Source organism: Hoplias malabaricus, chromosome 12 (genome assembly GCF_029633855.1).
Source record: "Hoplias malabaricus isolate fHopMal1 chromosome 12, fHopMal1.hap1, whole genome shotgun sequence".
Taxonomy (NCBI): Eukaryota; Metazoa; Chordata; class Actinopteri; order Characiformes; family Erythrinidae; genus Hoplias; species Hoplias malabaricus.
In genome coordinates this window covers 23,714,322-23,729,538 of record NC_089811.1, presented here as the reverse complement: position 1 = coordinate 23,729,538, position 15,217 = coordinate 23,714,322, and the positions used below count along the sequence as shown (strand labels likewise).

At 40.2% G+C, this 15,217-nt stretch overlaps 1 protein-coding gene across 1 annotated transcript in view; it reads right to left on the bottom strand.

The window, feature by feature from the left end:
* The window catches only part of clybl (citrate lyase beta like), a 104,896-nt gene that overhangs the window by 15,599 nt on the left and 74,080 nt on the right, over positions 1-15,217 (bottom strand). Inside the window, exon 3 of the mRNA XM_066641419.1 lies at positions 10,714-10,902. Coding sequence (XP_066497516.1) covers positions 10,714-10,902 — 189 coding nt within the window. The remainder of the gene's footprint in view (positions 1-10,713; positions 10,903-15,217) is intronic.

Below are 15,217 nucleotides of genomic sequence, written 5' to 3'. Positions count from 1 at the left end.
GGGAGTGCATTTCATTTTGGCATTATTTTTTTATTTTTTTTCCCCTTTCCTCTGCCCTCCCCAGGCAGACGGACCAGCGAGACGTGTGACAATCAGGGTGTGATGTGACACTTCTCCCAGTCTTTCATTCTCCTGCGTTTTTCCCACTAATATTTAAGCTTACCTAAGAAGGCTTTAAAATGAAGTTTAGTTCTTTGAAGACCAAAGCATTCCGATTTTTTCCAACAGACCAGTTCACAGCTAGCTGTGCACTGCCAGTGGGGTAGCCCGAATTCCAAAATCTATCATCTGGAAACACACAAAAGCACCCTCCGTCAGATATTTCCTTTCAAAGGCGGTAAAAAAAACGGAAGAAAAAAAAAAAAGGAGACAGGGTGGGGGGAGAAAAAGAAAGAAAGAGAGAGCAAAAAAAAAAAACACATAGGAGAAATGTGTAATTCCCTGTCCCCTCTCTCCATCCTCTCTTTCACACACTGGGGATCGGGGATCAAAATAACCTCAGGTAAGTCCGGCCTGTTTTTTTTTTTTCACCCCCAAATAAAGACAAAAATATCCCATGCACGCTTGTTTTATTAGCTCAAAGAATATGACTTCATTGAAGGATTTTTTTTTCTAATGGGGAGAATTTTAATCATCTCCCCATTCAATCTCAGTAGGATAAATCATATCTGAGAGATTTGCATAAATATAAACCATCAAAGCCTTTTCATCTTCAAAGGGGTTTTCAAGACCCAATAAGCTTTGTACTGTAATCATCTGAGGTCACAACCCTGCAGGAGCAACGCTGCTATGGCAACATAAAAACTAACGCCGAGGGCTTAGCATAATATTCCCCCCACCCCAAATGCAGAGAGAGGGCCGTGTTCCCAATCAGGGGCTGCTCCCTAGTGCTCACACACTTCTGCTCCTATTTAAAAGGCCACAGTGGGGTTTCTCTCCACCGCCCGCAACATTCAGCGCGCTAATCGGGGGGCGGCAGGAATAAGAGTGTGTATAGCTTTCAAGAGGAAATAAAAAGCCTTGACCAAAACAATTCACAAAACAGGCGCCATGATTGAGTGGGCTATTACCATGTCGGGGAATGGCAACAAATGACAGGTAGGGCCTATGACTTTATAACAGTGAAGTGTATAAAGAGAAGGCCTCTATTCAACACTTATTCAGGCAGTGGGTGAAGGGTGAGGGTAAGGGTGTGAGAGAGAGAGAGAGAGAGAGAGAGAGATGGGGGGGGGGGGGGGGGTTCTTGTGAGTATCCCGATGGTGCTTAAGCAATAATACTGTTCCCAGGTTGGAAGAGAAAAGGGCTTTTCTAGTAAACCAATGGCTCTACGTGAGCTGACCCTTCTAGTCCTTCTTCAGCCTTTCTTGAAGAAGAAGGGGAAAAAAAGTATGCAGTCTTCAATAAGAGCTGCATTAGCCCATACTTCAGTGGTCAGATAGTGAGAAGAAAAAAAAAGTCTGGGATTGAAGAGAAAGTGATCATGGGACAAGGAGAGCCCTGGTGGAAAAAAAAGGGCGGCGAGTGGACAAGTTTCAATTAATTTTCTTCAAAAGAGGGCCAGATTAAATGTTTCCGGCCTGGTGAAGTGCTCATTTCACTGAAGGGGGAAGGGCGAAAGAGAGAGAGAGAGTGTGTGTGTGTGAGAGAGAGAGAGTGAGAGAGAGAGAGAGAGAGAGAGTGAGAGAGAGAGAGAGAGTGAGAGAGAGAGAGAAAGAGAGAGAGAGAGAGTGAGAGAGAGAGAGAAAGAGAGAGAGAGAGAGTGAGAGAGAGAGAAAGAGAGAGAGAGAAAGAGAGAGAGAGAGTGAGAGAGAGAGAAAGAGAGAGAGAAAGGAAAAGCTGAGAGACTAGTGGGTTGGGCCTGGAGCCGGACCTTTTCAGAAGCTGGTACACACCCAATGGCGTGGCAGCTAAAGAATGCACGCGGCTCCGATTTTGCGGGGGGATTGTCCTTGGACAAAGGGGGAGGGAGTTACGCCTGTTATAGTCCAATAAGCCTTGTCAGTCAAACAAGCCGAGAGAAAGGGAAGAGAAAGGGAGAGCAAAAGATTTTCACACAAAGGGAAACAAGTAAGTCCGTCTTTTAGCAACAAATCAGTGTGGAGGTTCCTCCGCTAAGCTAGATGGAGAAAAGAAGAGGAAGATAAACAGCGGAGGGATTTGAGGCCTGATGGTGGAGGACAGCAGGAGGAGGAAGAGGAGGAGGAGAGCCATAATCAGCCTGGAGTACTCCAGGCCTTTGAGGAGCAGTTAGCAAGTTTCTAATCCAACAAAGTCTAGAAAGAAAGAAAAAAAAAAAAAAAAAAATGAGAGTGAGTGAGAGATGTAGTAGCATATTATAAATGTATCACTATCATTATTTCAGCTGTGTAAACAGTGAACAAATAAAGAATTAGCATGTAGTAAGCAGTACATTTAAAGAAAAGGTGTTACACCAACTGATTGAGTTTTGCTAAGTAAACAACAACAGTGCAGCTGTATATCCAGTAATGTTCATTCATATAAACTGCAACAACCCCAATTTCAAAACAACTCAGGCAAGTCTTACTGGATAGAATGAACAACACTGAACCAATTTTAAAGTAGCACTCTAACAGTTCTAGTTTGCACTGTTTATTATAAACAATGAGGCCATTGTCTACAGGGTAAATGGGAATAACAGATGACTGTAGGTGTCTTATGATTTTAGCTGTATAGATGAATAAACGGCTAATAATCAATAGTAATGCAGAATGTAGTGAGCTGATTCAAACTAATCTAGTGAATGATTGGGGCTGCCCCTTGCTACAGAGGTCAAACATTTGTTTATGGTCACAAAGGGGGGCCCACAAAATGGTTCTCACTTTGATGTTTTCCCTAATATTTTCAGCTGTCATGATACTGACAGACTTTATGAAGACATCTCTTTTTTTATGACTTTAGAGATAATAATAATAATAATAATAATAATAATAATAATAATAAGTTCAATTTATATAGTGCCTTTCACAAACCCAAGGACACTTTACTTTGTCAAATAAATAAATAAATAGGTAGATGTTTTTGTAAAGGTGCTAATGAGTTCGAGTTCTTTTCAATATTTCACATTATTTACTAAAGAAATTAAACAGGGTCTGCTATGCACTTCCTGCAATAAAAACTGTAGTAGTGTTCTACTGTTAAATTCCCCCAATCTACTATAACATACTGTGGTATAACCTCTTATGTAACTACACACAGCATCATGCACTCTCAGAAAAACTGCCACTGTGGTCCTTTTTCACTGTGGAGGTCCTTTTTCAGTATGTTTAGTTAGGGAACTTAACTGTACCACAGTCTATACATTTAAGTTAAATTAATTTCACAGGCTTGGTTTCAGGTGTGTGTAATTTTACACATTTTTATAATAAAAAGACACATGTTCTTTCCTTCTGGAGGAAAGAATGTAATGTACCTTTAAATGTACCACAAATGGACTTAAAACCACTACTGTACATTTAAAAGGTACAATTACACTGTTTGTATTTTTAGTGACAGTAACGTACCTGCAGAGTACCTTTAATTCTGAGAGTGTACTATACACCTCACATTGTAATTTGTACTCATTTCTGTAGTTGGCAGACACTCAGATCAGTGGTGTTCTAGTCAAGGATCAGTTGTAGAATACCATGGCACACACATTAAAGGACATTGTTAATTCCCACCACACTGTCCCAACTGCGTTATTACACAACTGCTTTATTTATGACCTGTATATATACACTTTATATATATATATATATATATATATATATATATAAATGAGCCTCAATACAAACACCATGCCTCAAAAACATTATGAAGGATGGGAGTAGGCCTCAAAATGTTTACGCAACCTTCAGCCAATCATGTCGAACATATTTAAAACTTTTATACGTGTTTGGCTATACATATCCATGTCCAGGGAGCTTTATTTTTAGTAGTATATGATAATGAGGTATCGGGGGCTGTTAGTAAATAGACCTGTGTGGAGAAATGCAGGGTGAGAGAAGAGTGAGGGAGAGAGAGACTCACACTTCTTTCATGTCTTTCTGTCTTCCTCTCTCTTGTCACTTTCAAAGCAGCAGGCTCATGTCAGGTCAGTGCTACATGACGTCCCGCACCACTCGCAATCTCCCACTCCCCGCTGGGGATATGAGCAGGGCCCTGGGCAGACGTGTGCAGAGGATACGTCTTCACAACCGTACCCAGGCACTCTCTTTTTCTCCATCTTTCAAACATGTGCACACATGCAACTCACGGCACAAAACCAGGGCCTAATCATTATTACCACTAGACAGTATTTTAACTATAGCATCATGATTACAGCGTCCTTTTGCTGTAAATAAATATTCCATAATAAAAGGACATTCCAGTAAGTGAGCTGTTTGAGAATCAGAGTGACACAGTGATATCTTTGTGCATAACAGGGTTGTATTATATTGCTGTATTATATCACTGAGGCCTTCTACTGTTAACGTAAGAGATCTGATATCTGAGAATGGACAGTCATAATGAACAATGAAATATGACATTAATATCAGTCAGTAAAGCACTCTTTAACCATTTAAAGATAAATTCCACTGATTTTTTGCTATTCAAATGTAATTGTAATTCAGATGGCAATGTTGAAACGTAAACCAAATAAGGATGTTTCAAAGTGAAATGTTCCATTCTACAGACACTGACAGAGACAGAATAGTTTACAGTGAAGATGAGAAGAACCAGGCATCTTAAGCTGCATCACAAAGTTATTAGACAAAATATTTAAAACAGGAATAGCCAGATGCTCTGGACTTGGTCTAATATCCGTTTTGAGATACGTTTATATGTTTAATGCATTCATGCTGGAGAGGTATGCTCAAGGCATTTTCAAGGACTCAGAGTATTTCTAATTCATTTTTTATTTTATTTTACCTTTTCAGATCAGTAAGACATCAGCTGGTTCTCATCAGCATTTATTAGGTGTAGAAATAAGTTTGAAATATACTACACAAATATGTATATAATTACAAAACATATAATTATAATTCAAAATGAAAACATTCTCCCACTCTTGTCATTTTATATTAGTATTAAAAAGTACATTTCTTCAAAAAAAAAAAAAAAAAAAAAAAAAAAAAGAAGTAGATTCAAAATGGCAAGTAAGAATTGACTCATCACTGTTCATTATGATTTCTATCAAGGAAAAAGCTCTGCAAAAGCATGTGCATTGATTTTTTCTGTTATTGGAGATAATACTGTACCCACAATTATGTGTGATTTTTGATTTACATGATTTAGAGATGATGATTTCTTTTTCTTTTTTCTAAATATAATGACAACTGACAACTGCGCTTACTATATTTTGACTAAAGAGAGAGCTGGCGAATGTTCTAATTATTAACTTATAAATTACACATATGCATTGCGGATGCTGTATTTTTTTTTTAATATTACATTTGACAATTTGTTTTCCAATCTTTAGTTGTCTACAGTTCCATCCTGCGAGACATCAGATGAAGTCCACGTTACACACAATTCCACCAAAACTGGGTGGGTGAAGACATTCATATACTTCCTATACATCATATCATTTCTCCACGATGACCACTCCCGCTAATGCAACACCACCAATCCACCCTAGTGCTGGCTGACTCCATGCCATGTTATGAGGGGAGGGAGGGACCCATCCACTCACCCAGAGAGCCAGGCCAATTGTGCTCCCTAGGACTCCCAACCTTGGATGGCTGAGGCATCAATGGAGACTTTGAGCCCTGATGCTGTCTTTTTAAACAGTGCCCAATTTCACATTTTCACAACCTTGATAAAAGATATTGTTTACAGCTCAATCACTGATTTTTTTTTATTTATCACAATGTAATCAGCAACAAGAATTTCAAATGAGGTAAGAGAGTCAGAATTGGTATCAGAAGTCTAAAACAGATACAGGAAATTGCTCTTGGTACAGATGTGTATAGCACAAATTCAACCTTCAAGTTGCCAGAAGATGTTCACTGGGAGTTAAGCCCCCAACTGAGTACTGAGGGAAATATACACAATACGTACAGCTGAAGACAATAACAAACAAACAAACAAAAGTTGGAAAGAGGAGGTTTTGATTTGACAGCAACAGCATATAAAATCTATAGAGTCAACGTGATCAAAGAGTGAATAAACCAACAAGTCAATTGTCTCCCAAACCCCTTTCTCTTTTTGATCACCTGACCCCTGTGTTTCCGGAGGCTCGCGGTGGGTGAGTGGGTATTCTTTGAAGGAGAAAAATCAGAGGGTGGAAAAATCTTGGAACAGGGTGACAGAGCAAGTGAGAGAGAGTGAGAGAGAGAGGTTGGTGAGGGGAGGGAGGGGTGGTTAAGAAAAAAATATGAGCACCTGTCGGCAATTAAAAAGGCAAGAAACAGAGCAGCCCAGGAAATATATGAGCACTAATTAAAACCACTAGTTAAAAACTTCCTGCTTCTGGCCTGGACTAGCTGTGAGCTACAGACTGCTGCCCCCTCCCTCCATCTCTCTCCCCCCTCGCTCCCTTCCTCCACCTAGTTAAGACATTGTGACTCCTTTCAGGTCTTTTCAGGAGGCATGTGGAGCAGCTGAATGTTGCAGATTCGGCCTAGGTAGGTTGGGGGGTTGGGGGTTTTGGTGGTTGGGGGGTGGGAGGGTGGCTGTTATATTGAGGGATGAGGAGTCTGTGGGAGCCAATGGGGCTCCTGAAGCAGCGGGGATGCTCTCCTGCCAGACAGACGAATGGACGGATGGATAGAAGAAGTCTCAGCACCCCTCCAAGACACATGGAGGTGATCAGGAAACAAGGATGTTTAATGATGTCACTGTCTCTTGACCTGTGAAGGACCGGCATCCATGTTAAGGGCTTTATGGAGAGCCATGTGATCCACTGGCCTTGAGGTCCAGCTCTGAATTGTTGCGGTAGAGCTAGTACTGCCTACAGAGTTCTGTCAAATGACCAAGCCAGCACTACCCTGTCACATGAACTATTTTAAGACCTGAGATCATAACTTGCAGCAAATTTAAAGGAGCAATCTGTAATACTGACTGTTTAAAATAAGAACTGCAATATAAATTCATAACAGTGGGGAGTTGTTTGCCCCTCCCCCACTCCCCTAAAGCTAAAGAAAATGTGCCAAAAACAAACTATTTACACAGAAAAGTGTACATCATTTCACTAAAACATTTACCTACGTTAGCAAACGTTGAAAAAGTGTATGAGCTGTCGTTGCATTTTCCAATATTTAGAGCTTTATATTTGACTTTCCACTTCCACCTTAAAAGTTTCACAATAAATGTCACTTACGGAGACAGATCTGTGCATCTTATTCAGAGGTTTCGTATATTCAAACATTTAATTCCACCTTAAGTGTGTCAGGATACGTGCGTCATTTGACAGCTTCTTCTTTGCATTTCTGCTCCATATTAAATATGCGACTGTATGAGACTGAAGGTAGCATTAGCTTTAGAAGCAACTCTTATTCCACACTTTCAATAAAACGCACAACCCAAGTTACATCATTTCACTAGTGAAAAGCAAGAGGTGTAAGCCATTTTTCTTGCATTTCAAGCTTTTACTTCCCATTTCCACCTTAAATGTTTCACTAGATGAGGCTGGTGTTAGCTATCTTCCTTATAGATCTTTCCTTTCCACTATAAATGTCATTTTAGGAGGCAGATGTTTGCTTCTTATTCAGAATTTTCTGTTCCACATAAAAAATTGGACTAAGCGATGATGAAGATAGCTTTTGAAACAGAATCTTTATTTCTTATTGCCTTCATTCACAACACAAACCACAGAGTTTACACACTTTAATCCGCTGTTAAATCTTTCAAATTCATCACCAGTATTTCCTCTCGTTTTACTCGTCTCTGGTCATGGAGAGATCTAGAAGGATGATGTTTCGGTCCAGTAGAATCTAATGTTTTCTCGCTCTCCTCCATTGCTGCGCAGTCTCCATCGCCTACATTGCTACTTTAAGGCTTACAGTCTCTATAAGCTGTGATATTTCTTATGATGCTATTCAAACCACACTGCCTCTTGCCAAGACGAGCGTTTTTACGAGGTTCTCAGCTTTACAGTCTTTCTGAAGTTGAAGTCCATGTATTCTGTGTCACATCTGACATGAGGTCAGTTTCGAAATGTCAACAGTTTCTTGGCTTTGGCTCAAGAAAAACAGCCCATCTCTCTGAGTCTGACTCCATCTCCCTTTAAAAGTAAAAGTTTGTTATTGTTGCTTTGAAGAGATCTAAGGTTTTCTCTTTCTCCAGCGGTTACATACGCAGCAATCAGTGTGTTCTTTAAAGATGGCAAAGAAAATGTCATGGGTATTTTTAGGTCCTCATTTTTCATATTAAGCTAGGCATAGCTTTTCACATGAGCTATCATCACGGCAGCTCAACACAGGGCCAGACTGATGAAGGCTAAAGGCACTGATAGTAAAAAAAATATCACTGACCATACAGTCACATTATACTGTGTAACCCTCCTGAGACGTAATGTTACTATCATTATTATAAGCAAGTATTATATTTCACTTCACACTGAAATTCTGAACGCTGGTGTAGAGATTCAAGCTGCTTGTGCCTAAAGCTCTTAGAAATGATCCCATCTTAATATCTCTAAAACAAACCCAATCTAATATTTAGTTATTATTCCACATTACTCTTCAAAATACTGCGAAGGCAACAGGCATCACTTCTTTTAACCCCCTCTGTATCTACCCACAATGACACAAAAGCTGTACTAAATGTGCTGAGTGATCAGACACTTCTCTGTATTTTCCATTAACCACTGTATACTTAATATTAACTTTATAATATAATAACTTAATATTGATTTTTAAAGTTGCTCACACATGTGACCACAGTTAAAATTATATTTTGGCTGTAATATGTGCCATTCTATTGTAATCAGCTGCAAGTTCTCTAAATGTTTTTGTAAGTTGGCAGAGCTGTATGTACACATCTGTTGTAGCGAAGATGGTTAAAGCATTAACCCCAGTTACTAGGATTTTGCCATTTTAACTATGAAAAAAAAAACACATCCTGACTCTGAATGCTCATTCTGTGAAATGTGTTGTACTGATTTTCTCCGCTATATTTCATTATCTCCATAGGAGGGAGCTCTAAGCACTTCAGTAGCGTATATAGGCGCATCATTACAAGAGACGAAACCTATACATAAACCCACACAAGCAGAATTTGGCTTATAGTTGCTTCGCCGGATTTCAAAATGATAAGCAAATATATTTCCAACGGGTGGAGCTCAATGTTATTTAATATGCAAATTATATGGTAATCAGTTAATCCTACAAGATGATAGAGGCAAAGATTGTAAAGGCAGAAAGCACAGCAGTGGGGGTGCTGCAGTCTTTGAATGCAAAGGCATTTTCCAGCTGATTTTTTTTTTTAAAGCAGCCAAATGCTACATTGCCAAATCATAACTGGCTCTTCATTCTATAAAGTTCTAACTGTCTGACAGACTCAGCATAAAGGCTAAAGCAGGCCCTGTGTCTCACATGAACATGCTGAGAATAAGAAGACTTGGACAGTAGGGAAATGTTTGATATTGCATGTCATGGAGTGAGAATAGATCACAAATTACATAATTGACTACAATTACCACAAGCACTGGGACTTCGCTAAATATTTGAATGGATATGTAAATAGCGTCACTGTCGGGGCAAAGTCTCAGATCTCCAACAGGAGAAGGAAAAAGCACTTACATTTGAATAGAAGCTAATGGAACTAGTTTCATTTTTTTTACCCCGAGTACTTTTGGACCATTTGTGTTGGTTCATTCATCACAAAATTATGCGTAAAACTGAAAAACTGACAAGACTTTTTTCTCTCCTGAGAGCGGTAATTTATATACTGCACACAAAACACTTTGAACACACCCTACTGTGATCCATCTTGTGTTCACCTCATGTTTTATTTTTTTTAGCACATTTGCATTTTACATCCCTTTTTGTTGTTTTAAAGATGCTCTCAGAACTCACGTTTGTATTATGATCATTTCATATGACAGATTGATGGTCGTTCCACACAGAAAAGTTGGGTCTTGTCGTAAACCAGTGGTCGCCAACAGGTCGAACGCCAAGACCACGCAAGTCGATCACGATAAATCATGGTTTCTTTGGTTATAGGATTTAAGTTACTATAGCTGCGTCATTCTGTATCCACAATGGTTCGCAAGCTACTTAAGCACGGACATATAAAGCCACAGTCACACAGGGTTTGTGTCGGTGAATACTGACACGCGTCAGTTCAGCCACCTAAATAAAAGGTAGGATATTTGGATAGGGAAAAAGTAGTGTATCAGAAAATGCTTCCAACAGAAATATAAACAAGAGGTATGGACAGTCTAAATCCCCATATGAGGGTAAATATAAGGTAATTACAGTGATAATACATTGATAATACACAGGATAGTTATCAATAGGTAGCACAACATGTCAGAACACCTGTTTAGCTCTTACAGATAACCTCAGGGTACTGCCACTACAGCCAACACTCAGCTGTACATTAATGATAGTTTCATGTTATTTTAGGAGTTGGGGACATACACAGCTTTGTTTTTTAAGTAGCTTAAGCCTGGCATTTACGCTGCTAGATCTTTCATTTGTTCAGATTTCAAAAGGTGATCTTGTACATAAAAAGGTTGGTGACCACTGTCCTAGATGCTGCACTTGTCTGTGGTCTGCACTTACCCACTGTACTTCTCCAGTGTCCTCCACCTTCGGCAGCATGAGCGCTGGGGGCAGGATCTCTGCCTGTAGAATGACCTCCAGGTCAGCCTCGGCCAGGCCGCTGGACACCGAGTTCACCCGCACACACTTCTCCATACGCCCAAGCTCCAGCTCTGCCAGCATCTTCGGGATCGTTTCCCGCGCTGCTGCCTGCAAAATGGATACAAGAATGTGTTCATTGTAAAGAATGTTAAATGTAGTCAAGGTATCTTTCAATAGGAGGCAGTAGTGAGGAAAAAAAATGTTCCTCATTATTTTAATCTACTTTATGTAGTAATCATCTCACTCCACTGACAAGACAACATTGCATATTTCAAGCATTATTTAAGGTAAAAAGCCATATCTTGAAGTAAGGCAATGAGACTATGGCTGTATTTGTACACTTCATTTGCTCGTGTACAAAACTTTTTTTTTCCGTCCTGAAATTGTATCTTTTAACATTTGGTTTGGTTGGCTTAACACTCTAATGGCTAAAGTGTATTAAATGGCACATTTGGGTGTTTGTTGATTAGTCAGTTACTTTGCAGCGATACAAGGACTCCCGACAGCAGGGAGAAAAACAATAACTTCTACTTTGTGTGAAAACAGAGAGACTTAATATCTGTTTGGATAATAATAAAAGCAATAAACATAAACCTTACTCGATAGCTGCTTTTTTGCTTGGTTTATCTGTACAAATGTAAAGACCACACACTTTGCCACATCGTGCCACCAATTTTTTGCCAATATGCACTGCAAGCCATGTATTTTGCTTCAAACACTTTAAAGGAGACATATTACACCCATTTCCCACAAGTTAACACAGTTCAGGGGCCTCAATGAAATGTCTGACATGCCTTGGTCAAAATACCACAAGGATCAAACAGCACAGCACCGTTCTCCCCCTTGTCTAATCAGCCCTATTCAGAACGACCTGTTCCTTTGAATGAGAACGAGTCACACACAGTGCAAAGCAGCAGGCACACAGAAGCTCTGCCTTAAATCATTGGTCTTGCTTCTTCGCTCATTTTCACTGGTTTTTATGGTTCCGTTTCATCTCCTTTCTTTTTTGCCAGTTTCGCTGGTTTGCTCATTTGTCCATTCTTGTTTTGCCTGTTTTCTCATGTCTCAACTCTGGCCATGTTCGTTTTACAGGGTTTAACTCCGCCTTTGCCCATGGGCCTGGCACCGTGATGGGAGATGCTCAAAATGGAGGATTGGTATCATTCAACTGTTCCTGTATTCTACTTAAGTATCAGAACAACTTGTTTCATCCCATGTTTTATGACATTTCCAAACCACACAAAAACAGACTGGGATATTTTGTTTCAATTTGTGGGTTGTTAGGCTACAGATCCCCAAAAGAATTTATGTGCACATGCAGTGAAGAAATTGGTTTTATCCCTTTAACACCATTCCTGCGAGTAACTCATGCCGGAAAAACAACAGAGTCATCTATAGGGTGGAAATGTTAAATTACAAAATGCAGATTATTAGATCATACACTGTGAAAATTATGCTAATATCTTGTTTGGTGCAGACCAAATTTTAACTCTTATACACATCAGCAGTAAACTGAACTAGGGTTCAATTGGATGGGGACCAAGACCTGAGATCTGTGGTGGATGGGAGTATGAATGTACTGGTGTGTAGCTGAAAATGGGACACTTAACATTCATTCATTCATTCATTGAAACCACTTATCCAGTTCAGGGTTGCGGTGGGTCCGGAGCCCACCTGGAATCACTGGGCGCAAGGTGGGAACACACCACCGAGGGGGCACCAGTCCTTCACAGGGTGACACACACACACACACACACACACACCAACATGTGTTTTTGGACTGTGGGAGGAAATTGGAGCACCTGGAGGAAACCCACGCAGACAAGGGGAGAACACACCAACTCCTCACAGACAAGTCACCTGGAGCGGGACTTGAACCCACAACCTCCAGGCCCCTGGAGCTGTGTGACTGCGACACTACCTGCTGCTCTGCCCCCACTTCACATTAGTCAAAACAAAATATATTTATTCCACACTAAAGAAGAGGAGTGTCTCACTCCAGATAGCATCACAGTTAAAGAGAAATCAGCAAACAGACTGAACAGATACTAGTTAAAACTTAGTGTGTACTCATACTTGGCCTGGTTGACCGTCCTCGTCCCCATGTCCTTGATGGCCTGTGCTCACACTGCGTTTTAATGTTCCGAACATAAACATACTTATGTCATCAGACTGTGGCTTTTATTATGAATAAAGATGCTTTGCCTGGCACAATGGTGTTCAGGGTCATTCTTTTTTCCAATAGAAATGCTCCAAAATTACTTGGAATAAAATCTTTTTACATTGACTTCCATTGAAAGTTAAGAAGGCTTTTCCCTTTCGCGTGTAAAAGTTGCTATTTTGGAGATGAATGTTTTTAACTGGACAGTGGCCAGAATAATCATTTTGCAGCTGTGTTTACACTGAATATTGGAACACTGACAACACATTCATATTCAGTACCCAGGCATGAATAGCGCTCATCCTGATGCATATCTCACTAGTATTCACACTAGTCAAATAAACTGGGGGTCAACTGTGCCTTGGCATGGTACAGATTGCCTTGTGTGAGTACAACCTTATTCTACAATCTAGAAACAAAATGCTAACATATTAAAAATATACAAATATTAAATCTAATATATAAAATGAACATGATTTCACAGATCATAACAAATGATGTAATTTTTTGTAGTGTTGAAAAGACCCAAGGCAATACTGTCAGATTCGCTGACCTGCTACATGCTCAGTATAACAGCAGGTGACTTTGATGATTGGTCAACACACACACACAAAAAAAGGTGAACCAAATGCAAATGCACCACCACTCAGTGACAAAACCAAACAAAATGAGTCAGAACTGAAGGCTAAATTGTGAAATACAATTCTATTTTATTTTGAGGCAGTATAAGCACCGGGTGTGTACATACTGCCAGAACAATGATGTAATACAAAAGTCAATTGGAAAAGCTGTGATGGTCAGCTACTCACAATGGGGAAAATAAGCAAAGCACACATCCTGGAACATTGCTATTAAACATTCATCACTGTTTTTCAAGGGAACAAAATGTATTGATCATCATTATATGAAAAAATGGACGCTGGTTTGATTCCAACACATTTCACCTGGAGCCTGAGAAAACAAGAAAGAATCCAAGCAAGAGGAAACCTCCTTAACTGAACAAATGTACTCAAGCACCTATTTTTTTTAGACACGTCTCAATTCATGTTTGGAAAAGGGGTAGGGACCCTTGAAAAGGGTATAGCCCTTGAAACTGGTTACACTTCAAATGAAGGGCTATTAAAGCCTTGTGAATCAGCGGCAAAATGGAGGCCACAAATATCAGTATATTCTCCATTAACAAACTATAATAACCACTGTATTATCTTTATTTCATGTACTTTCAATGCATTACGTCCCTTTACTCCCTAACAAACATAAAACATTGCTAATAGTTTGCTGATGTCTCTGAATTTCCAGTATTTCCAGCTAATATTTTCTAGAGGAATACTACAACATGCAACTCTATTCGAAGGGGGCAGGATAACACTCCAAAACAAGGGGTAAGGGATAGTTGAAAAAATAAGAAATGCGATTCACCTTAGGTTCTAGCTTCCTTACACACTTTACCCAAAGAAGTCCCTTTCTCACATACAAATACACACACACACACAGGGACAGAAATGTACAGGAAGTACAAAGGGGGGAGGGCAGGAGGAATCAAAGCTAAAGCCAAGCAATATAGGCCAACAGTGACACAGCAGCACACGCCTGATGATTCAAACCAGATGTAGCCCCAGTGCAGAGAGGAGGGGCAGGGAAGCAGTGATCTGCCGGGCTGAACATTCAGCTCTATCCAGGAGGAAATATGGTCCGCGTTACACAGTATGAGGAAACAGTAGCTTAAGAGATGTCAGCTCAGATCAGAGGAGGGCTGGGAGAGCTAGCAGGCAGACAGGGTCTGCTGGTGATTAGCCTGCTTTCTGCATTTGAAGCGAGGGAGCAGCAGAAAGAAAAGGGAGGCGGAACAGCTCAGAGGTTAATAGATCTTGAATTAGGAGTTCCTCAGGCCAGGTCATCTTCACACCACACATATAGACAAAAACACATACTTGCCCAGTCCCCTTAGCAAAAGCTCCAGTGTAAGTCAGAAAGTCAGGTTTTTTTATACCACAAGTACCAGTTATTTAAGTATTAGGACACAGAAAGCAGGTTTAAACACATATTAAGCAAACTAAACTCAGCCACTAAAAATATAGTTTATTTACTAAATAGGGCGGCACAGTGGCGCAGTCACACAGCTCCAGGAAGGAGGAGGTTGTGGGTTTAAGTCCCACTCCGGGTGACTGTCTGTGAGGAGTGTGGTGTGTTCTCCCTGTGTCTGCGTGGGTTTCCTCCAGGTGACTGTCTGTGAGGAGTGTGGTGTGTTCTCCCTGTGTCTGC